This window comes from Neoarius graeffei, chromosome 6, assembly GCF_027579695.1.
Source record: "Neoarius graeffei isolate fNeoGra1 chromosome 6, fNeoGra1.pri, whole genome shotgun sequence".
Classification (NCBI taxonomy): Eukaryota; Metazoa; Chordata; class Actinopteri; order Siluriformes; family Ariidae; genus Neoarius; species Neoarius graeffei.
Window position 1 is genome coordinate 10,598,090 of NC_083574.1, and position 23,831 is coordinate 10,621,920.

Here is a 23,831-nt window from a genome sequence, read left to right on the forward strand (position 1 = left end):
GGACCTGGAGCCTATCCCAGCTGACTATGGGCGAGAGATGGGATACACCCTGGGTAAGTCTTCAGATCATCGCAGGGCTGACACAAAGAGACAAACAACCATTCACACTCACAGTCAATTTAGCACCACCAATTAGCCTAACCTGCATGTCTTTGGACTGTAGGGAAACCGGAGCACCCGGAGGAAACCCACGAAGATACGAGGAGAACATGCACACTCCACACAGAAAGGCCTCCATCGGCCACTGGGCTCAAACCCAGAACTTTCTTGCTGTGAGGCGACAGTGCTAACCACTACACCACCGTACTGCCCAGGCCCAAGACAACATTTTCGTCTCGTCTTCTTCCGCTTTATCCGGGACCAGGTCGCGGAGGCAGCAGTCTAAGCATGGAAGCCCAAACTTCCCTTTCCCCAGACACCTCGGCCAGCTCCTCGGGAAGAACACCGAGGCATTCCCAGGCCAGCCGAGAGACATAGTCCCTCCAGCATGTCCTGGGTCTTCCCCGGGGCCTCCTCCTGGGGGGACATGCCTGGAACACCTCCCCAGGGAGGCGTCCAGGAGGCATCTGAAAAAGATGCCCGAGCCACCTCAGCTGATTCCTCTCGATGTGGAGGAGCAGCGGCTCTACTCCGAGCTCCTCCCGAGTGACTGTGCTTCTCACCCTATCTCTAAGGGAGCGCCCAGCCACCCTGCGAAGGAAACTCATTTCGGCCGCTTGTATCCGCGATCTTGTTCTTTCGGTCATTACCCAAAGCTCATGACCATAGGTGAGAGTCGGAACGTAAATCGACCGGTAAATTGAGAGCTTCGCCTTTTGGCTCAGCTCCTTCTTCACCACGACGGACCGGTAAAGCAACCGCATCACTGCGGAGGCCGCACCGATCCGCCTGTCGATCTCACGCTCCATCCTTCCCTCACTCGTGAACAAGATCCCGAGATACTTAAACTCTTCCACTTGAGGCAGGACTTCTCCACCAACCTGGAGAGGGCAAGCCACCCTTTTCCGGTCGAGAACCATGGCCTCGGACTTGGAGGTGCTGATTCTCATCCCAGCCGCTTCACATTCGACTGCAAACAACATTTTCGATTTTCCAAAACATGGCATTAGTGCTAATCCAACACACTATTCATTTCCCATAGGCTACATGCTCACGCTAATACACTGTGTGCAGTCTCAGCAGGGAATCCCCTCCCTGACTCGCCTGGCAGTTTCGATTGTACGGAACCGCGCAGTGAAACACTGTTATTGTAAATGTTATAGGCTTACATAGCGCTACATGTAAACTGCCACGTGGTGGAAGTTGGTGATAGAGCCATCATATAAACTCACCTCCCTGCACATAAAGCTTCAGTTACTATCAGTAACTGTCTCTGTGAATCTATTGTTTATACTCTGATGTGCAAACATAACAGTTGTGGCTAATGTTACATTTGGCCCCTGACCCCTCGGGTAGCTTGCCCAATTCCAAGCAGCTCTATGACCAAACCCTAGGACCAACACAGCCCCTGTGAACAGCACCATTCAGAGAAAAGAAATCAGGTTTGGGGCAATAACTACTAGTTTATACTAAAACAATTATCTGCCTCAGGTTCAGTGAATATCGGTGAATAATAACCTCAATTTCATCTCGATTATTATTCACCGATATTCACTTCATTGTTATTCTGAAGCAGCCATTTTATGTTTGATATTGATATCACTTATTTAAAATAAAAAGTGGAGTATATTTAAAATCATTTTATTTACACCATAAAGTATTTTAAGACTCCTTAATAATGTCACTTAGCATTATCTAAAGCTGCTTTAAGCTATTCTGGGCTGACAGAAAATCGAATTATACTTCATCTACGGTACTTATGGAAAGACAGCATTACTTCCAAGTTTACAACAGGAAGTGAGTTATTACTTTGATTTCAAGCCTCATTCACACCAGTCTCTTTCTCAACACTACGGATAAGCATGTGGGCCATTCTAAAATTCAGGGTACATTTCGCGTCTCTGAGATAAACCTTTTGTTATTTTCCACAAAATAAATGCTTACCGAATCAGTTTGAAACAACAATGCAAATTATGACAAACGCTCACCAATAGCAATGCTCGATGTACATTTTAGACCCAATTTATCCATAAAACATTCATTTAAATGACTCCCACCCTTCCCCCCCCCCCCACACATTATTGGCTGTCTTCGATTCCTGATTCATGCATTCAACTCAACTAAACATGAAGTGATTAACTGTTAACTGTTATAAAATCAATTGCATAGAAAGTCTATTTTCCATATTATGTGAAATTTCAGTAACTTTTTTTTATCCGTACCAATGTTCTTGTCAACTCTGTTAACTCTGTGATAAAACCGCATAAAATCCACAAAGACTTTTAATAATACGCATGACACCTGCACCAAGTGATGTCACTTCCTCTGGCAGGAAACTTCAGAAAGGCAGTGAGGTATGTTCTGTTTCTTCTCTCATTAATTTGAAAAAAATGTTGAGGATACACCAACAGTAGATTAATTATACCGTATGTCAAATCTGTTATTGTGATATTAGAGTGAATCTCTCACACATTTTTTTTTAAGAGCAATATGATTACAATCCATAAAATTCTGTTTTTATACATCATGTGGTAGCTCATTTGAGGTCAGCATGTGGAGTTAAAACACAAAATAATGGGGAAATGTCAACTCTGTTCGCAGCAATTCTGTTAATGGATGGCCAGTTTAACCACAACAGAGCTGACAACGACTGACAGAGTCAGCACCTGAAATCTGCCCGCAATTATAGAATGGGCCAGGTATACTGACTTATGCCAGACATTATAACATATTACTGACACATGCAGTAGGGAAAAAAAAAGTCTTAGCAAGTATAAATATCTTGAATATTGGCAAATGTATCTAATATCTAATATTTATCATCGTGACATTCTGATCAATGAAATCTAAGATAATTCAGCATTCAACATATTTTTAAATGTTTTTAATCATTTCAAGTTCAAAAACATTACAACCCCGATTCCAAAAAAGTTGGGACAAAGTACAAATTGTAAATAAAAACGGAATGCAATGATGTGGAAGTTTCAAAATTCCATATTTTATTCAGAATAGAACATAGATGACATATCAAATGTTTAAACTGAGAAAATGTATCATTTAAAGAGAAAACATAGGTGATTTTAAATTTCATGACAACAACACATCTCAAAAAAGTTGGGACAAGGCCCTGTTTCCCACTGTGAGACATCCCCTTTTCTCTTTACAACAGTCTGTAAACATCTGGGGACTGAGGAGACAAGTTGCTCAAGTTTAGGGATAGGAATGTTAACCCATTCTTGTCTAATGTAGGATTCTAGTTGCTCAACTATCTTAGGTCTTTTTTGTCGTATCTTCCGTTTTATGATGCGCCAAATGTTTTCTATGGGTGAAAGATCTGGACTGCAGGCTGGCCAGTTCAGTACCCGGACCCTTCTTCTACACAGCCATGATGCTGTAATTGATGCACTATGTGGTTTGGCATTGTCATGTTGGAAAATGCAAGGTCTTCCCTGAAAGAGACGTCGTCTGGATGGGAGCATATGTTGCTCTAGAACCTGGATATACCTTTCAGCATTGATGGTGTCTTTCCAGATGTGTAAGCTGCCCATGCCACACACACTAATGCAACCCCATACCATCAGAGATGCAGGCTTCTGAACTGAGCGCTGATAACAACTTGGGTCGTCCTTCTCCTCTTTAGTCCGAATGACACGGCGTCCCTGATTTCCATAAAGAACTTCAGATTTTGATTCGTCTGACCACAGAACAGTTTTCCGCTTTGCCACAGTCCATTTTAAATGAGCCTTGGCCCAGAGAAGACGTCTGCGCTTCTGGATCATGTTTAGATACGGCTTCTTCTTTGAACTATAGAGTTTTAGCTGGCAACGGCGGATGGCACGGTGAAATGTGTTCACAGATAATGTTCTCTGGAAATATTCCTGAGCCCATTTTGTGATTTCCAATACAGAAGCATGCCTGTATGTGATGCAGTGCCGTCTAAGGGCCCGAAGATCACGGGCACCCAGTATGGTTTTCCAGCCTTGACCCTTATGCACAGAGATTCTTCCAGATTCTCTCAATCTTTTGATGATATTATGCACTGTAGATGATGATATGTTCAAACTCTTTGCAATTTTACACTGTCGAACTCCTTTCTGATATTGCTCCACTATTTGTCGGCGCAGAATTAGGGGGATTGGTGATCCTCTTCCCATCTTTACTTCTGAGAGCCGATGCCACTCCAAGATGCTCTTTTTATACCCAGTCATGTTAATGACCTATTGCCAATTGATCTAATGAGCTGCAATTTGATCCTCCAGCTGTTCCTTTTTTGTACCTTTAACGTTTCCAGCCTCTTATTGCCCCTGTCCCAACTTTTTTGAGATGTGTTGCTGTCATGAAATTTCAAATGAGACAATATTTGGCATGACATTTCAAAATGTCTCACTTTCGACATTTGATATGTTGTCTATGTTCTATTGTGAATACAATATCAGTTTTTGAGATTTGTAAATTATTGCATTCCGTTTTTATTTACAATTTGTACTTTGTCCCAACTTTTTTGGAATCGGGGTTGTATGATTTTGTATCTTTATAGAAACAAATGTTGCCAGGCAAAACAAACTTCGCCCGGCAGCACTTATTTTATACCTATATGTTGATAATGGTAATATTTCTCAATCATCAGCTGTCAGGCTATAGTCCTATGAAAATCCATGACCTTGAGTTTGACATTTCAAAGTCATTCAAGGTCAACAGTCATGGCGGCAACTGAAAGCTCATATTGGATTTCTTATCTGTTGAAAATGGTAAACATCTGGCTGTCATGAACCATTTTAAAAGTTATATACCTTTGAAAACCCATGACCTTGAGTTTGACATTTCAAAGTCATTCAAGGTCAAAGATCATGGTGCCAAATGAGAGCCCATATGGCACTTCCTTTAAGTTGATAATGGTAAATATCTGTCTACTATCAACCGTTTTCTAGTTACAGCCCTCTGAAAATCCGTGACCTTGAGTTTGACCTTTCAAGGTCACTCAAGGTCAAAGATAATGGTGCCAAATGAAAGGCCATATAGGAGTTCCTATATGCTCATAATAGTAAACATCTGTCTATCAGGAATTGTTTTGGAGTTGTAATGGAAAATATGCTATTTTGACCGAAGGGTTGACCTTTCCGGTGACCTTGACCTTCACCTTGACCCGATTACCCCCAAAATTTAATCAGGTAATCTACGGACCATTGCCCACCTACCCAGAAAATTTGAATGCAATCGTTGCAACCGTCTAGACACTAAATTGTCAACAGACACACATACAAACAAACAAACCGCATTGATTACAATACCTCGCCCTGCTTACTCCATCGCGGGTGAGGTAATTAATTATTCACATTAGAAAAACAAGAACAAGATGAGATTTCAAGCTTGAAATGAGTGAAAATGTCTAGAAATATAGTAATTCCCTCGTTCTATACACTCTTGAACAGTATTGCACAATACAAAGACACACACACACACAGCAATGTCCAAAATACTCATCTTTTCCTTTTCAAAGGGTGTATGATTTAGCCTGGGCCCGCCCATCCTAAGCGTGACGCAACACGAGGGCCTGTTCCGAGCTTAGTCTGGCCAGGCAGGCTATCTACAGCATTTCCAAGCTCCCGAAAAATCGGGAACCAATCAACTTTGAGCATCTCCAACGGCCCTGGGTAGAGGCGTGTTCAAGGCAGTGACATAGTAGAACTGCGACCGGAAGCCATAGATTGTTTACAGAATCTATGCCGGAAGCGCTTCATTCACATCACGAACATGGAGCAGCGGCAAGCGGTAGATGCTGTATTGAAAGCATTCAACGTGAAGTTCTCATTGAAAACGGAGCAAAGAGGCATTTTAATGAGGCATTTCAGGGAGGCGGGTCAACCACGGGCTCTGGGAAACGGTTTGGCTTAATAGCTTGGCCAGACCAAATGCTCGGAGAGCTTTGAAGTCGCGTTAGCCAGGCTAGTATGATTAGCCCTCATGTAATCACAACTTATAAGATGTTAGAGACAAAAAATAAATAAATTATACATGCAGTGGACGTCATTTTGCATTCTACATTTTAATTATGTGTCATCTACCATTTATCATTTGTGGATTGGCAGTTCATTAACCTTTTTCTCTGTAGCTATACTGATACAAACAGCTATGAACACACGTTCGGCATATAAGTCTTTTTTTAAATGAAATGATTATGTTCTGATTTAATGACGTTTATATGGATGTATATTCGAATGTATTTAATCCATCAGACATTATTCGATCTTGCGAAGTACTGGCGAACGAAAAAAGACAATTTTCTTGAAATACGTATAGTTGATCAGTCAATATTACAGCTGCGTTTGAAACAGAAGCTTGCTGTCTTGTTGCCTCGCTTCTGTAATAGACAGGTGCGTTTATAAGGCAGGACTTTCGGCTGAAGGCATCTTTGAATGATGGTTTTATGGACAGATTTATGGGTGATGGGCAGCACTGAGGATACACTGATGTTGCTTTCAACTGCGGGCAGTTTGAAGGTATTTTAGAAGACAGGAAATGAGAGTTTGAGCAGTTTCGAATAGTCCTTGATGCCTCGCTGTCTTGTTAGACATTCTCCTGAGGCAGAGGCAGCGTTTTTGCCGTTTTGAACGCACCCAGTGATGAAGATTATGGCTAAGCATCTTGTCTTTTTTTTTAGTTGATTTTTTTCCATAATTCAGTGAGCACTGTATATTTGTTTTTCATTTTCATGATAAGCAGCAGTGTATTTTTTAGAGTTTTTTTTTTTAGTTTTAGCTTTCCCTATTCATTCCAGTCCAAAAACCAAAAGATATTCAAATCTGTACATTTGATCAAACATTAAGTCCCGTGAGCACATCGTTTACTATAATACTGTTCTGAGGACTGTAGCTTATTTCCCTGAACTCATATTTGTTGACTATGTGCTGATATGTTAATTTGTATGTATATTCTGAGATATTTAATCCATCAAGCACTAGTCAGGCTTGTGAAACGTTGACATTTCATTCGAATGCAAGGGAATTGTTGACAAACTAAATAAAGACAATTTTCTCAGAATGTCGATCAGTCCTTCCTTTATAACACTTGGCACGAAAGCATAGACTGGATCAGAAATATTGGTACATACAGTAGATTCATGTGTGTGAGATGATATTTATCCCTTTAATGGAGACATGACCTGCACATGCTACATTTAATGTAGACTAGGCTAAATATCAAACTAACGCAAATGAAGTCGCCATCCAATAATGACTGGAGAGAGAGAGAGAGAGAGAGAGAGGGGATATTACACTGTGATATGAAGTTTATCTTCGAGTGGTGAAAATATTCACGAGTGAGCGAAGCAAACGAGTGAAAATATTTTTTTGTAAATATATTGTATTGGTTTTCAAAACATTTCACATAGGAGAAGTGTATCAAGACAAGCATACACATTCAATTTACCCAGCCATCCCCCAAATAAAAAAAAATGCACCATCACCAAATATACGTCACCCGCCCATAGGGTCACAAGTGAATGTACACATAGATGGACAAAGACAATGGTCGCATCTCATCTCATTATCTCTAGCCGCTTTATCCTTCTACAGGGTCGCAGGCAAGCTGGAGCCTATCCCAGCTGACTACGGGCGAAAGGCGGGGTACACCCTGGACAAGTCGCCAGGTCATCACAGGGCTGACACATAGACACAGACAACCATTCACACTCACATTCACACCTACGGTCAATTTAGAGTCACCAGTTAACCTAACCTGCATGTCTTTGGACTGTGGGGGAAACCGGAGCACCCGGAGGAAACCCACGCGGACACGGGGAGAACATGCAAACTCCGCACAGAAAGGCCCTTGCCGGCCACGGGGCTCGAACCCGGACCTTCTTGCTGTGAGGCGACAGCGCTAACCACTACACCACCATGCTGCCCTATTATTATTATTATTATTAAAATGAAAATTAAAAAGGAAATAAAAATAGAATTTTAAAAAATGGGGAGGTGAGGAAGGGAGGTTGCTCACTGCTGTAGCCGAACATTTCACCTTAGTCCTTATAAAGGGTTTCCTGAAGAGAATCATAAAATTCTAAAAAAGGGCCCCCATATTTTGACAAATGTTCGAGAGGACCCTTTGAGTGTGTGTCTTATTTTTTCCAGCTTTCAGAAATACGTCACATCCTTGATCCAGTGAGTAAAGGATGGCAGGGCATGTTCTTTCCATTTAGTTAGAATTAATCGTCTTGCAAGGACTGTGGTAGAAGCTATGAGTGCATAGGCTTTGTTTGGTAGGAGAGCCCTAGATTCTTCTGATGTCAAACCAAAGAGGGCACAAACTGGGTCAGCGTCAAGTTGGGTTCCAAATATTTCACTGGCAGCTTTGAAGATACTTAACCAGAAAGTGGTGAGGCTCGGACACAACCACAGCATATGCATCAAGTCTGCTGGCTGGCCTTTGCATCGAGGGCATGACGGGTCAGCAGTTGGATAGATCTTTGCCAGCCTAGCATTAGTGAGATAGACTCTGTGAACCAGTTTCAGTTGTATAATGCTATGTTTAGTGGCTATGGATGAAGTGTTTATCAAGTCTAGAATGGATTTCCATTGACCATCAGGTAAAACTGTTCCCAGATCACTCTTTTTAAGTTTTCAGTGGGACGAGGACTAAAGTTGTTGATGAGTTCATTAATCTGGGTCATCAATCCTTTACGCTCTGACTGTAGTTCGAGAATGTGATCGATATATGATTTAATGGGCATAACTGGGAATGATTTGAACGTCTTTTGTACAAAGCTCCTGATTTGCAAATAGCGAAAAAGATTTGAGATAGTTGGGAAAAAGATGCAAATGTACTTTCTATGTACAAATTGTAGATTGTTTTAACCCCTTTGTTAGACCACAAGGTAAATGCAGGGTCTGTACAGGAGGGAGTGAAGATATGAGTTGATTTGATTTGATGGGGAAAGGATAGAGGTTCCTTGTAGCCCAGAATGCCTTCTGAACTGAGCCCAAATTCTGATTAATCAGACTATTGTATTTGAACACAGATTACTGTTAAGAAGGGGCAAAGCTGCACAGATTACAGAGCCCAGGTTGCAATGATATGATGAAAACTCTAATGGCACCCAGTCTGCCTTTTTGGTGATTGGTTTGTCTTCAAACCAGTGTATTCATTTCTGAATGTTGCATGCCCAATAATAAAAAAGAAAATTGGGCAGGGCCACGCCTCCTGAGTGTTTTGGTCGTTGGAGAGAAGTCCTGCCAATTCGACTAGCACTACGTTCAGACTGCAACCTGAAACGACCCATATCCGATTTGTTGTGAAATCCGATTTTTTTGTTAGGCCGTTCACATTACCAATTATATGAGACTTGTATGCGATCTCCAATATGAACGGAAAACGACCCAAAAGTGTCCCGCATGCGCAAATTGACACGTAATAAGCACATCTACGTAATACGTAAACAAAAAAAAAAGCGCACTCTTCAAGTTTGCAAGTAAAGCATGGAGATGAGGCGAGACCTGGCGATGTGGTTTTTGTGGCAGCGGCGGAACTCACACAATAATCTGATTAATGTGGGCAGCAGACTAATGAGACCGAAGGTGTCAAATTACTGGAAATTTCCAGAACAATCTTATAATCTTGTAATACAGGATGATTTAACATCCAAGTCCCTACCAAATCCACCATTAGCTTGATCAATTCTATAAAAGTCTATTTAAATTCTGAAAACTGTACAAATGTTGTTGTTTTCCACCAAAGAGGCGGGATTAGCCAATGCAGAATAGTGACGTTTGTCTCTTGTTGATGACGTGTAGGTCGCATGAATGCGACCTGTCCGGTCAGACTGCAGTCGCATGTGAAAATAACGGATATGCATCGGAATTAGGACCACATATCCAAGCGGCCTGGGTCGCATGTGAAAAAAATCGGATCTGTGTCATTCAGATTGTCAATAACAAATCGGATACAGGTCGCATATGGGCAAAAAAATCGGATATGGGTCGTTTCAGGGTGTAGTCTAGGTTTGTTCCCCCAAATGAAAGAAGTGATATTTTTATCAAGTGTTAAAAAAATACTTTTTAATTAGAATGGGGATGTTCTGGAAAAGATATAAGAACTTTGGTGGTACAATCATTTTAATTAAGTTAACGCCTTTGTCCTGCCAGTGACCAAGGGAAGGAGGCCCAACGATTCATGTCCTGTTTACACGTATTGAAAAGTGCGGTAAAATTCTTTGTGAAAGTGGTTGGGAAGGAGTGAGTGATCGGGAAGGTGTGAGTGATCGCAATCCCCAAATATCTAAAATCATCTCTGACCCTTTCGAAGGGGAAAAGGGTTGAGGGAAGTGATTCTGCTTTAGGGCTTAAAGAAAAAAAAAACTTCGCTCTTCTATAAATTTAACTTATACCCTGGGATTTTCCCAAACTTATTCAAAATATCTAAAATAATAAGGGAGGGATAGAGCTGGATCAGAGACATGCAGAAGCAGGTCATCTGTGTAGAGTGACACCTTAAACACCTGCCTGCCACGACATATGCCTTGAAATTCCCTACAGCATCGCAACGCCACCGCCAAGGGTTCAATGGTCAGTGCGAATAGGAGGGGGGAGAGTGGGCACCCTTGTCTTGTCCCCCTGTCTAATAGGAAATAATCAGATCAAGTATTATGAGAGATTACAGAGGCAAGGGGGGGACGAATAGAGTAATTTGATCCAGGCAATAAATTCATCTTTAAAACCAAATTGTTTGAGCATAAGGAATAAGTATTTCCACTTGACCTGGTCAAAGGCCTTCTCAGCGTCAAGAGATATGACTGCCTTCAGGCATTTAAACCAGGCTGAGTGGACAATGTTAAATAATTTTCTAAGATTTGAGTAGGAGTGCCAGTCCTGAATAAAACCCGTTTGGTCAGGTTGAGATAATGTCTGGGATGACATTCTCCAGGCGCTTGGCCAAGACTTTAGACAACACTTTAAAATCAGCATTTAGCGAGGAGATAGGGCGGTATGATAAGCATAACAGTGGGTCTTTATCCTTCTTTGTTAGCAGAGAGATAGAGGCCTGTCTTCGAGTCATAGGCAAGGTACCGGAGGATAGTGCCTCTTTAAACATTACTTCGAGGATTAGTGCCAATTGTGAAGAAAACTTTTTGTAAAATTCGCTCATGAATCCAACAGGACCAGGTGATTTATTATTTTGCATGGATTTAATAGCCGTAACAATTTCAGAAATAGAAATGTCTGCTTTCAAATTAGACTTTTGTTCTTCCAAGACAGTGGGAATATTTAAATTTTCAAAGACAGTATGTGAGCAGTCAAGGTCATCGCTACACTCTGAGGTGTAAAGGGTAGAGTAGAATCGCAAGAAGGCCTCATTTATGTCATCATGGTCAGTCAACGTCTCTCCTGTATGTGACTGGATCTTTGTGATCGAGCAGGTGGCAGCGGCTTCACAAGCCTCAAGGCCAGTAATTTACCCGCCTTATCCACAAGTTCATAGACTTTGTGTTTGGATTTCAAAATAAGGCGTGTTGCCTCATCCGTGGATAATAGATCAAATTCAGTTTGTAGTCTCAGCCGCTCTTTGTAAAGGCCTGGGGTCTGGGATTGTGTGTATTACAGGTCTATATTAAAAATTTGTTGTGAAATATTAGAAAATTTAACATTTTTCTTTTTTAATTGTGGAGGAATAAGCCATTATTTGTCCTTTGAAGTAAACTTTAAGAGTCTCCCATAGCGTCCCATGTGAAACCTTGAGGGAGGCATTTGTCTCCAAGAAAAATTTTATTTGGGTTGAGATGAACTCTACAAATGTATCATCCGATAATATGAGAGGGTTGAATCTTCAGATTCTGTTGGGGGGAGGGCGATTTGGAAGAACTAACTCAAATAAAATGGTACTGTGGTCTGATATTACAATGCTGTTATAGGAGCAGGATTTACCTTAGGTAACAGTCTATTATCAAGCAGGAAATAATCTATACGGGTATAGCTGTGATGTACATTAGAGAAAAAGGAATAAGCTCTGGAATGGGGGAATTTAAACATCCAGACGTCTGAAAGACCACATTGATTCATAAAGTCACTCACAACCCCAGCTGACCTAGAAAGACTCTGGTGAGTATTTGATGATCTGTCCAATAGGATGTCTAATACGAGATTGAAATTTCCCCCTAATATAATAAATCCATTATCCAGCCTGGGAATCGTCAAGAACATTTTTTTTTTTCAAAAAACCTGCTGTCATCACAGTTACGGGCATATAAATTTACCAAAATCAGTGGGTTATTAAAGGGCTGTCCAACAACAATTATATATCGCCAATTAGGATAGCTAATTACCTCCTCATATTGAAAAGAGATATTTTTGTTTATCAATATCGTCATTCCTCTGGCTTTTGCATTAAATTTGGAGTGATACACCTGGCCAACCCAGTTTCGTTTGAGACTGGCAATGTTGGCATTGCACAAATGAGTTTCTTGTAGGAATGCCAGATCAACCTTCAAATGCTGCAAGTGAGATATGACTTTGTCTTTTGACTGGACTGTTAATCCCTTTGACGTTCCAAGATATAAAATTAGTGGGGTTATGCATCGCTTTATATGACTGACCTACCATGATAGTCTAAGGAATAGAAATAAAGGAGGGGGAAGCAAGATAGGTTGAAAGCCAAGGGATGATATCCTGTTTGAGTATACAACACAGTAAGCAGAGGTTTGGGGTGGGGGGCACAAAAAGAAAAGAAAAAAAGGAACAAAAGGAAAATGATAATACAAGGGGCGGCACAGCGGTGTAGTGGTTAGCGCTGTCACGTCACAGCAAGAAGGTCCTGGGTCTGAGTCCAGCGGCTGATGAGGGCCTTTCTCCCAAAGACATGCAGGTTAGGTTAATTGGTGGCTCTAAATTGACCATAGGGTGTGAATGGTTGTTTATCTCTATGTGTCAGCCCTACGATCATCTGGCGACTTGTCCAGGGTGTACCCCGCCTCTCGCCCAAAGTCAGCTGGGATAGGCTCCAGCTTGCCCGTGACCCTGCACAGGATAAGTGGTTACGGATAATGGATGGATGGATGTAAATTGGATACAACTCCTTGCTAACCTATTGCCTAGTTTTGATCATCGCTTGGTGCTTGATACTACCTTGCACTTTGAACTCTGTCCTTATGAAAAATCAGATATGAGAAAACCTGTCCTCAGACTTGGTAAGCCGCTTAAGTAGTCAGGCAGCCAAACAAAGAAAACGATTTCCTAACTGACATCTATAATCGACCAGCAGTCATTCTGCGTGTGCCAGTGGAGAAAGATAAAAAAGTAAAAAATACTACTACTAGTAATAATAATAATAATAATAATAATAATAATAATAATAATATTAAAAAACATTAAAATTAGAGAAAAATAAAAACCAACCCCCCCCCCCAAAAAAAAAAAAAAAAAAAAAACATTAATTCATAAATAAGATAAAATTAAGTAAGGGCATATCTAAAAAATAAATGAGTGAATAAGAATGATGGTAACAAAAATAATAACCTCAGAGCTGGTATTAATAACAAAGTGTACAATTAGATGTCATTAAGATCTAAGAACATGCATCTGGCAACTCTGTAAGAATTACAGAGAAACCTTTTAAACAAGTAACCACAGCTTAACGTGATATACAATAAACCATCCCAGCATGAACTTATTAGAGCAAAAAAATAGATGTCCTTATGTCTTAGTTGCTTTTGCTGATATTGAGGTGCAGTAATTGAAAGGAAAAAAAAAACTCTGTGACCCAGAGCCTTATATAAAACTAAATTCTTATATAAGAAATGACTACTGGTCAGACCGTGTCCATGAACTAAAGATACAGAAAAAGGGGGCCATGGTATAGCATTACTCTATGAATATTGATAGCACCTTGAGGTATGAAATTTAACTTTTAATTAACAGAATTAAGATGTATAAACTTAATTGCTACTGAGGACTTGTTAATACCTCCATCACAATATACGTATAAACACAATCTACCTTGTAATCATCCCGTAGGTTGTCTATTTTCAAGAAAAGCAGCAGCCTTGGCAGGGGTATTAAACTCATGCCTGGCTCTGCCAACAATCACCCAGAGCTTGGCAGGGAAGAGTAGGCTGAAGTGGGAACCGGGTCTCCTCAGCTGGGCTTTAATGGGGGTAAATAGGGCTCTCTTCCTGGCTACCTCGGCACTGTAGTCTGCATATATGTGGATCTCCGAGCCTCTGTAAGACAGGGTGGATTTCTCTTGGGCAAGTTGCATTATTCTCTGTTTTGTCTGGAAGTGGTGAATGCAGGCTATAAAGGGGCGAGGAGCGCCGTCCTTTCTCCTCTGGGCAGCCACCCCATGTGCCCTGTCCATGGTCAAGGGCCAGGGGAAGGCATCGATGCCAAACATCTCTCCCAGGCAGGTTTCAATGAAAGAGGTCAGATGGGTGCCCTCGGCTTTCTCTGGTATACCTATTATGGTATACGGATGTTGCATTCTATTCTCGAAGTCGTCGGTCTTGAACTTCAGCTGCTCATTTTCCTTCAGGAGGCTGCTAACTGTAGCTTCTAGTTTGGATATTCTCCCCTTGAAGTCATTCATTGACATTTCAATAGCCTGGATTGATTGGTCATGTTTCGCAATCATGGCATAGTTGGAGGACGTCACTCTCCCCAATGGAGAATGAGTGTGCAATGTTGTTATAATATTGCACGTTGTCAAGACAACACAACATCACCCATCGGAGCTCATACAAAGATCCAATGACAAAACTTTTCTATCTGCGCATGCGCACAATCATTTCTTTGTCGGCCAGGAAAGAGAGAAGACACGGCTAATCCAGTGCTACAGTGGTGCTTGGAAGTTTGTGAACCCTTTAGAATTTTCTATATTTCTGCATAAATATGACCTAAAACATCATCAGATTTTCACACAAGTCCTAAAAGTACATAAAGAGAATCCAGTTAAACAAATGAGACAAAAATATTATACTTGGTCATTTATTTATTGAGGAAAATGATCCAATATTACATATCTGTGAGTGGCAAAAGTATGTGAACCTTTGCTTTCAGTATCTGGTGTGACCCCCTTGTGCAGCAATACCGGTAACTGCAACTAAACCTTTCCAGTAACTGTTGATCAGTCCTGCACACCGGCTTGGAGGAATTTTAGTCCATTCCTCCATACAGAACAGCTTCAGCTCTGGGATGTCGGTGGGTTTCCTCACATGAACTGCTCGCTTCAGGTCCTTCCACAACATTTCAATTGGATTAAGGTCAGGACTTTGACTTGGCCATTCCAAAACATTAACTTTATTCTTCTTTAACCATTCTTTTGTAGAATGACTTGTGTGCTTAGGGTCATTGTCTTGCTGCATGAACCTTTTCCACCCTGATGAGCATCAACAATGCTTTTTCTGAGGTCCTCAGAAATCTCCTTTGTTCGTGCCATGATACACTTCCACAAACATGTGTTGTGAAGATCAGACTTTGATAGATCCCTGTTCTTTAAATAAAACAGGGTGCCCACTCACACCTGATTGTCATCCCATTGATTGAAAACGCCTGACTCTAATTTCACCTTCAAATTAACTGCTAATTCCTAGCGGCTTACATACTTATTGGATCATTTTCCTCAATAAATAAATGACCAAGTATAATATTTTTGTCTCATTTGTTTAACTGGGTTCTCTTTATCTACTTTTCGGACTTGTGTGAAAATCTGATGATGTTTTAGGTCATATTTATGCAGAAATATAGAAAATTCTAACGGGTTCACAAACTTTCAAGCACCACTGTAGGTTTAAGCACTAAATAAATAAACAGACTGCTAACTGAAACCAAAGACATGCCGAACACCCGAAAGGCTACCAAAACTTCCTTATATATTCTTCACGCATATTTACAAGAGAAAAACAGACCAACAGATATCGAAAAACTGGAGAAGAGACACGTCAGCGATGTAAAATTATGTAAAAAAGATTCCGTGCTTGCGAGTGACTGACAGTTTGTGCACAAACATGGCTGCGAGGTTTGCTTCATTAAAAGCAGAAGATTTAGAGAGAATTTTGAAAGAGAAAGACAGGCTGAACACCCAAAAGGCTATCAGAACTTCACTGGATATTCTTCAGGCATTTAATCTTCCACATTAAATATATGGAAAAGCTGGAAAAGAGACAAGTCAGAGATATAAAACTTCCGTGCCAGAGAGTGACTGTGACAGTTTAAACACAAACATGGCCGTGAGGCTTGCTTCATTAAGAGGAGAAGATTTAAAGAAACAAAAGCGCTGAACAACCGAAAGGCTACCAAAACTTCACTGGATATTCTTCATGCATATTTACAAGAGAAAAACAGACCAATGGACATCGAAAAACTGGAAAAGAGAGCAATAGCTCTAGCAATATTGTCAAAGTTCTACTTGGAGGTGAGGAAAAGTGATGGAGACTTTTACAAGAGGACTTCACTCAGCAAAGACCCTTTGTTTTGAACAACTGCAATGTAACAATTAACTACGACCAAAAGTAACTGTGAACTTGAACTGTCTACCTGGATATAGCTTGTATATAAACTGGGTTGTTGTTCAGGCTTTTTGGACTTGTACCATTTTTATTGTTAGAACTTTGACTTTGTACAATACATTGGATTGACAGAACACTGAATTACAGTTGATCAGAATCAGCATTCAATATTGATAAGCTACCCCGCTGTTCTTAACTTTTTGTAAAATCTATAATTGTTCAATCGAATGTGTATGCATAATAATATTGTCTGGCTTTTTCATGGTCTATCAGATATATTCCATTCACCTACTCATCTTCGACTCGTTCAATATCATCCTAGCTGAATGGAATATATACTATATTGCCAAAAGTATTTGCTCACCCATCCAAATTATCGGAATCAGGTGTTCCAATCACTTCCATGGCCACAGGTGTATAAAATCAAGCACCTAGGCATGCAGACTGTTTTTACAGTTTGGAGCTGGCCCCTTCCTCTTCCAACATGACTGTGCACCAGTGCACAAAGCAAGGTCCATAAAGACATGGATGACAGAGTCTGGTGTGGATGAACTTGACTGGCCTGCACAGAGTCCTGACCTCAAACCGATAGAACACCTTTGGGATGAATTAGAGTGGAGACTGAGAGCCAGGCCTTCTCGTCCAACATCAGTGTGTGACCTCACAAATGCGCTTCTGGAAGAATGGTCAAAAATTCCCATAAACACACTCCTAAACCTTGTGGACAGCCTTCCCAGCAGAGTTGAAGCTGTTCTAGCTGCAAAGGGTGGACTGACGTCATATTGAACCCTATGGATTAGGAATGGGATGTCACTTAAGCTCATTATGTGAGTCAAGACAGGTGAGCAAATACTTTTGGCAATATAGTGTATCTGATATACCACTCAAAGCCAGCCAATATTATTTAAATAAGTCACTCAGATGTACAACCCCAATTCCAAAAAAGTTGGGACAAAGTACAAATTGTAAATAAAAACAGAATGCAATGATGTGGAAGTTTCAAAATTCCATATTTTATTCAGAATAGAACATAGATGACATATCAAATGTTTAAACTGAGAAAATGTATCATTTAAAGAGAAAAAATAGGTGATTTTAGATTTCATGACAACAACACATCTCAAAAAAGTTGGGACAAGGCCATGTTTACCACTGTGAGACATCCCCTTTTCTCTTTACAACAGTCTGTAAACGTCTGGGGACTGAGGAGACAAGTTGCTCAAGTTTAGGGATAGGAATGTTAACCCATTCTTGTCTAATGTAGGATTCTAGTTGCTCAACTGTCTTAGGTCTTTTTTGTCGTATCTTCCGTTTTATGATGCGCCAAATGTTTTCTATGGGGGAAAGATGTGGACTGCAGGCTGGCCAGTTCAGTACCCGGACCCTTCTTCTACGCAGCCATGATGCTGTAATTGATGCAGTATGTGGTTTGGCATTGTCATGTTGGAAAATGCAAGGTCTTCCCTGAAAGAGACGTCGTCTGGATGGGAGCATATGTTGCTCTAGAACCTGGATATACCTTTCAGCATTGATGGTGTCTTTCCAGATGTGTAAGCTGCCCATGCCACACCCACTAATGCAACCCCATGCCATCAGAGATGCAGGCTTCTGAACTGAGCACTGATAACTTGGGTCATCCTTCTCCTCTTTAGTCCAAATGACACGGCGTCCCTGATTTCCATAAAGAACTTCAAATTTTGATTCGTCTGACCACAGAACAGTTTTCCACTTTGCCACAGTCCATTTTAAATGAGCCTTGGCCCAGAGAAGACGTCTGCACTTCTGGATCATGTTTAGATACGACTTCTTCTTTGAACTATAGAGTTTTAGCTGGCAACGGCGGATGGCACAGTGAATTGTGTTCACAGATAATGTTCTCTGGAAATATTCCTGAGCCCATTTTGTGATTTCCAATACAGAAGCATGCCTGTATGTCATGCAGTGCCGTCTAAGGGCCCGAAGATCACGGGCACCCAGTATGGTTTTCCGGCCTTGACCCTTACGCACAGAGATTCTTCCAGATTCTCTGAATCTTTTGATGATATTATGCACTGTAGATGATGATATGTTCAAACTCTGCACTGTCGAACTCCTTTCTGATATTGGTCCACTATTTGTCCGCGCAGAATTAGGGGGATTGGTGATCCTCTTCCCATCTTTACTTCTGAGAGCCACTGCCACTCCAAGATGCTCTTTTTATACCCAGTCATGTTAATGACCTATTGCCAATTGACCTAATGAGTTGCAATTTGGTCCTCCAGCTGTTCCTTTTTTGTACCTTTAACTTTTCCAGCCTCTTATTGCTCCTGTCCCAACTTTTTTGAGATGTGTTGCTGTCATGAAATTTCAAATGAGCCAATATTTGGCATGAAATTTCAAAATGTCTCACTTTTGACATTTGATATGTTGCTATGTTCTATTGTGAATACAATATCAGTTTTTGAGATTTGTAAATTATTGCATTCCGTTTTTATTTACAATTTATACTTTGTCCCAACTTTTTTGGAATTGGGGTTGTATTTCATGTGAAAAATTTTGACTTTTTTCAAAACGGGAAGATAAACTTCATATCTTTAAGCCAATGTGTGATTTTTGTTTTATTATATAGAAACATTCACAAACAAAAAGTACCCCCATTTATCAAAACAATTCATTGATTTCCTCACGAGTGAGAACGTTGAAAAATGTGTCACGGTTGTAGTTCATATGAAAAATATGGGTGGTGTATTTCCCAATAAAACTCTATGTAATATATATTTCAGCACTCTAATATCTAGGTAATATATATTTCAGCACTGCTTCAAAGCGGAGCTCCTGATGAGTATAAAATGTGTTAGTACATAATCCCATGTTATTTTTTTGATAAAAGCATATTAAAAATAAGCGCTGGATAAAAACCCATCTATCTTATGTAAATAAAGATACAAATTTCAATGTCCAGTGGTCAAGTGTTTATGAGATACGTTGCCTTGCACTTACGATCGGGTTCCTTGTGGTGGTACATGAATGTCATACAGTTGCAAAAGCCATCAAAAATCATATTGATTTATTACCATATTCTTTTAAGTACGGAGCTTTGGTCCGTGCGCTGCTCTTATAATTCTTTGGAAGTTGTTTGATTTCTTGTAAGCATTTTTATTTTATATATATATATATATATATATATATATGAAGTGTATATGGTATATAGTATATATTTATTTTTGTAATTATATATTTATATAGATATTCATGAAGTGTATATATGGTATATATATGGTATATATTTTTATAGGTGTATTAATGAAGTTTGGATTTCGGGGTAGTTAAAAAGGGGTGGGAAATTAAAAAAGTATTGTACTTCTCTGTGTAATTTACTTAGTTACCTTTAAAATCAACAACTACACACAACAGAGCGGCCTGGCAGCCAAAATTCTCTCAAAATCTGCTTTTTACAAAGCAAACCTTGCAACCTTGTTTGTTTACAAACTGTCACAGTCACTCACTAGTGCAGAAGTTTTACATCTCCGACGTGTCTCTTTTCCAGCTTTTTGATGTCCGTTGGTATGTTTTTCTCTTGTAAATATGCATGAAGAACATATCATAAAGTTTTGGTAGCCTTTCAGGTGTTCAGTGCATCTTTAGTTTCAGTTTAGTGCTGGCCCCTCTTCTCTTCACCCTGTACACCGCAGACTTCTGCTACAACTCGAAGCTGTGTCACATTCAGAAGTTTGCCGATGACACAGCCATCGTTGGGTGTATCAGTGACGAAAGAGAAGAGGAGTATAGGAGCCTGGTGAGAGACTTTGCTGTGTGGTGCAACAGGAACCATCTGCAGCTCAACACCTCGAAGACCAAGGAGCTGGTCATTGACTTTGGGAAGTCCAGACCAAGGTCATGACCAGTTCTGATCGAGGGAGTCGAGGTGGAGGCTGTGGATTCCTACAAGTACCTCGGGCTGTGGCTGGACAGCAAGCTGGACTGGACTTGCAACACCAAACACTTCTACAGGAAGGGACAGAGCAGGCTATACTTCCTTAGGAGGCTGCGGTCCTTTAACATCTGCAGGAAACTCCTGTGGATGTTCTATCAGTCTGTGGTCGCCAGTGTCCTGTTTTACACCGTGGTGTGCTGGGGGGGCAGCACATCCAAGAAGGACACATCCAGGCTGGACAAACTGATCAGGCGGGCTGGCTCTGTGGTTGGCATGAAGCTGGACTCTCTGGTGACGGTGGCAGAGAAGAGGTCTATGGACAAATTAGTGAACATCATGGACGATGCCAGTCACCCTCTGCACACCATCATCAGCAACCAGAGGAGCCTGTTCAGTGACAGAATGCTCCTTCCCAAGTGCAGGACGAACAGACTCAAAAACTCCTTTGTCCCTCACGCCATCAGACTGTACAACTCCTCTCTGGGGGGGGAGGGGTAACAGGAGGACAGAGGATGGGAAGGAGCAGTAGCCTAGCCTAACAATAAGCAATACCGGACAATGTGCAATATAATGTGCAATATCTCTCCTGCCACCACCCTCCCCTTCCCCCCCTTCTTCCCCCCCTTCCCCATATCTTATTCTTTTTATATTTGTATATGTAAATAATTTATTTTAATTTATCTAGAAGTTTGTCTCTATTTATTTTCTTTGTTTATCTGTAATGATGCTGCTGGAATCTTAATTTCCCTGAGGGAACCCGTCCAAAGGGATCAATAAAGTTTTATCTAATCTAATCTAATCTAATCTAATCTAATCTAATCTAATCTAATCTAATCTAATCTAATCTAATCTAATCTAAACCTAGCACTGGATTAACCTCGTCTTCTCTCTTTCCTGGCCAACAAAGAAATGATTGTGTGCAGGCACAGCAGAAAAGTTGTGTCACTGGCTCGTCGTATGAGCTCTGATGTGTGACATCGTGTTGTCTTGATAACATGCAATATTATAATACTGCACACTCATTCTCCATTAGAGAGAGTGGCGTAATACATGGAGGATAAGCGATATGATAACAATATTGGATGCCATCAATAAACCCACTAGAAGGGAATAGAATACATGTTTTTATTTCATGGAAAAAGTGGCCCGTATATATAATATGTTTTATACAACAGTTAGTTCCAGTCCACTAATTTGATTGGTTGAGCAGCGTTCCAAGAGTGCTGATATTTTACAGTAACAGCACTGGGACGTTTCACTGTGTGTATCACTCTATTCGTCGCGTACAACACCACTAGTTCGAACTGGTTACTGTTAATTTATCGTTTAAAATGATTTACACTACCATTCAAAAGTTTGGGGTCACTTTGAAATGTCCTTATTTTTGAAAGAAAAGCACTGTTCTTTTCAATGAAGATCACTTTAAACTAATCAGAAATACAGTCTATACATTGCTAATGTGGTAAATGACTATTCTAGCTGCAAATGTGTGGTTTTTGGTGCAATATCTCCATAGGTGTATAGAGGCCCATTTCCAGCAACTCTCACTCCAGTGTTCTAATGGTACAGTGTGTTTGCTCATTGCCTCAGAAGGCTAATGGATGATTAGAAAACCCTTGTACAATCATGTTAGCACAGCTGAAAACAGTTGAGCTCTTTAGAGAAGCTATAAAACTGACCTTCCTTTGAGCAGATTGAGTTTCTGGAGCATCACATTTGTGGGGTTGATTAAATGCTCAAAATGGCCAGAAAAATGTCTCGACTATATTTTCTATTCATTTTACAACTTATGGTGGTAAATAAAAGTGTGACTTTTCATGGAAAACACAAAATTGTCTGGGTGACCCCAAACTTTTGAACGGTAGTGTAATGTTTTACCTAATTAGCATAATTAATACTCAAGAAATACTTATTTGCGTAATTGGTTTTTAATAATTTTTCAAACTTTGTATTCAGAATACAACCATCTATGTGCCTGCTAATTTCCATGTCAATCTTGAAATTAAAAGTTATTAACAAAAAAAACCCATTTGATCTCATTGGTTAATGAGGCCCATTTTGGACCATGTGATCCTCATACCGTACAGAATATTACGGCCGTTTTCTAAAAACGAAGCTGTTTTTTCAATCTTTGATTTGTAATATCTCAAGAACGGATACATATATTTTAATTCTGCAAAAAGTATGTTGTTCAGCATTCAATTGTGAATTCAATGACAGCAGTTTCAAACAAACAATTTGGATTGAATTTGAATTTTCACCTAATATGCCGAATTAAATGTTGTGTGTAATTGTTAATAAGTGTTCCAGTTGTTTTTATATCTTTCTGCACAGATCTTGATTAGTTATAAAGGTTGTTCGGTGCACCATATGACATTATAATACATAGTGACACTTATAATATGATGGGTTTCTCAATGATGGAATGATTTATAGCACTTTATGAAAGCTTTTTGAGGAATTATTCGAGTTTATTAAAGACGTAGAAGGAATCATAACCAATTATAACCAATTGGAATTATAATCACCATATATTACAATGATTTCCGTAGAAATACGGGCGTCATAGATAGAAAATTAATTGTACCGTTTGTAGACGTATTTGGATTGGTTGAGGCAGATCAGATGTGTCGTGAACGCGTGCCTGATCTGTAATCAGAAACGCATATGAGCATGTCTTTGAACCGAGCCGAGTGACGATGAACCGAGAAGACCCTCTCTGCTGAGACAGATGGGGAGCCAACAGAGGCGTTTGACCTATATTAATACCTCTCTACACACGTGGACATGTTTAAGAGAGTGTGTGTTTGTGTGTGCGAGTGTGTGTTGGTTCATGTGTGTAAAAAGAAGGCTAATTACCTCCCCGTCCTTCGCTGTCTGCTGGTTTCACCTGGATGGGCCGGTTCATCTGAAAAGAGAGAGAGAGAGAAAGGGAGGGTTGGTTAGATTATTGCAAAGTTTTGTGTGTGTGTGTGGTGGGTCATGCCAGGCCATAGGATCAGTCCAACTGAAAATACTGACCATGCAATCCCATTTTGACCATTTCATCTGACACCACAGCAACTAATCAACAATTTTACTATTTTTATTTCGTAAAGAACAACTTTCCAGTTGTATCCATTTATACTAGTTACATTTAATGGTATGGAATGTCCAAGAAACAAGTTAGTTCCTGTTATCACTTGCATTATATGAGATACAAACAGTCGTTCCTTCACCAACACACCTCTCTCTCTCTCTCTCTCTCTTTTTATCCCCCAGCATATAATGCAGGGGGATATAGCTATTGCTCTGTCCGTCCATCTGTAAACATTTTAGTTTCCGGAGCAT

The 23,831-nt window shown here is 40.3% G+C and overlaps 1 protein-coding gene across 21 annotated transcripts in view; it reads right to left on the bottom strand.

Moving 5' to 3' along the window:
* The window catches only part of celf6 (CUGBP Elav-like family member 6), a 436,542-nt gene that overhangs the window by 136,481 nt on the left and 276,230 nt on the right, over positions 1 to 23,831 (bottom strand). For 20 of the 21 annotated variants that reach the window (XM_060923308.1, XM_060923302.1, XM_060923296.1 and 17 more), the window contains exon 3: positions 23,361 to 23,409. In XM_060923308.1, the coding sequence (XP_060779291.1) occupies positions 23,361 to 23,409 (49 nt within the window). Of the gene's footprint in view, positions 1 to 5,387; positions 5,394 to 23,360; positions 23,410 to 23,831 lie in introns of all 21 variants that reach the window. The other variant, XM_060923309.1, reaches the window with a different exon arrangement.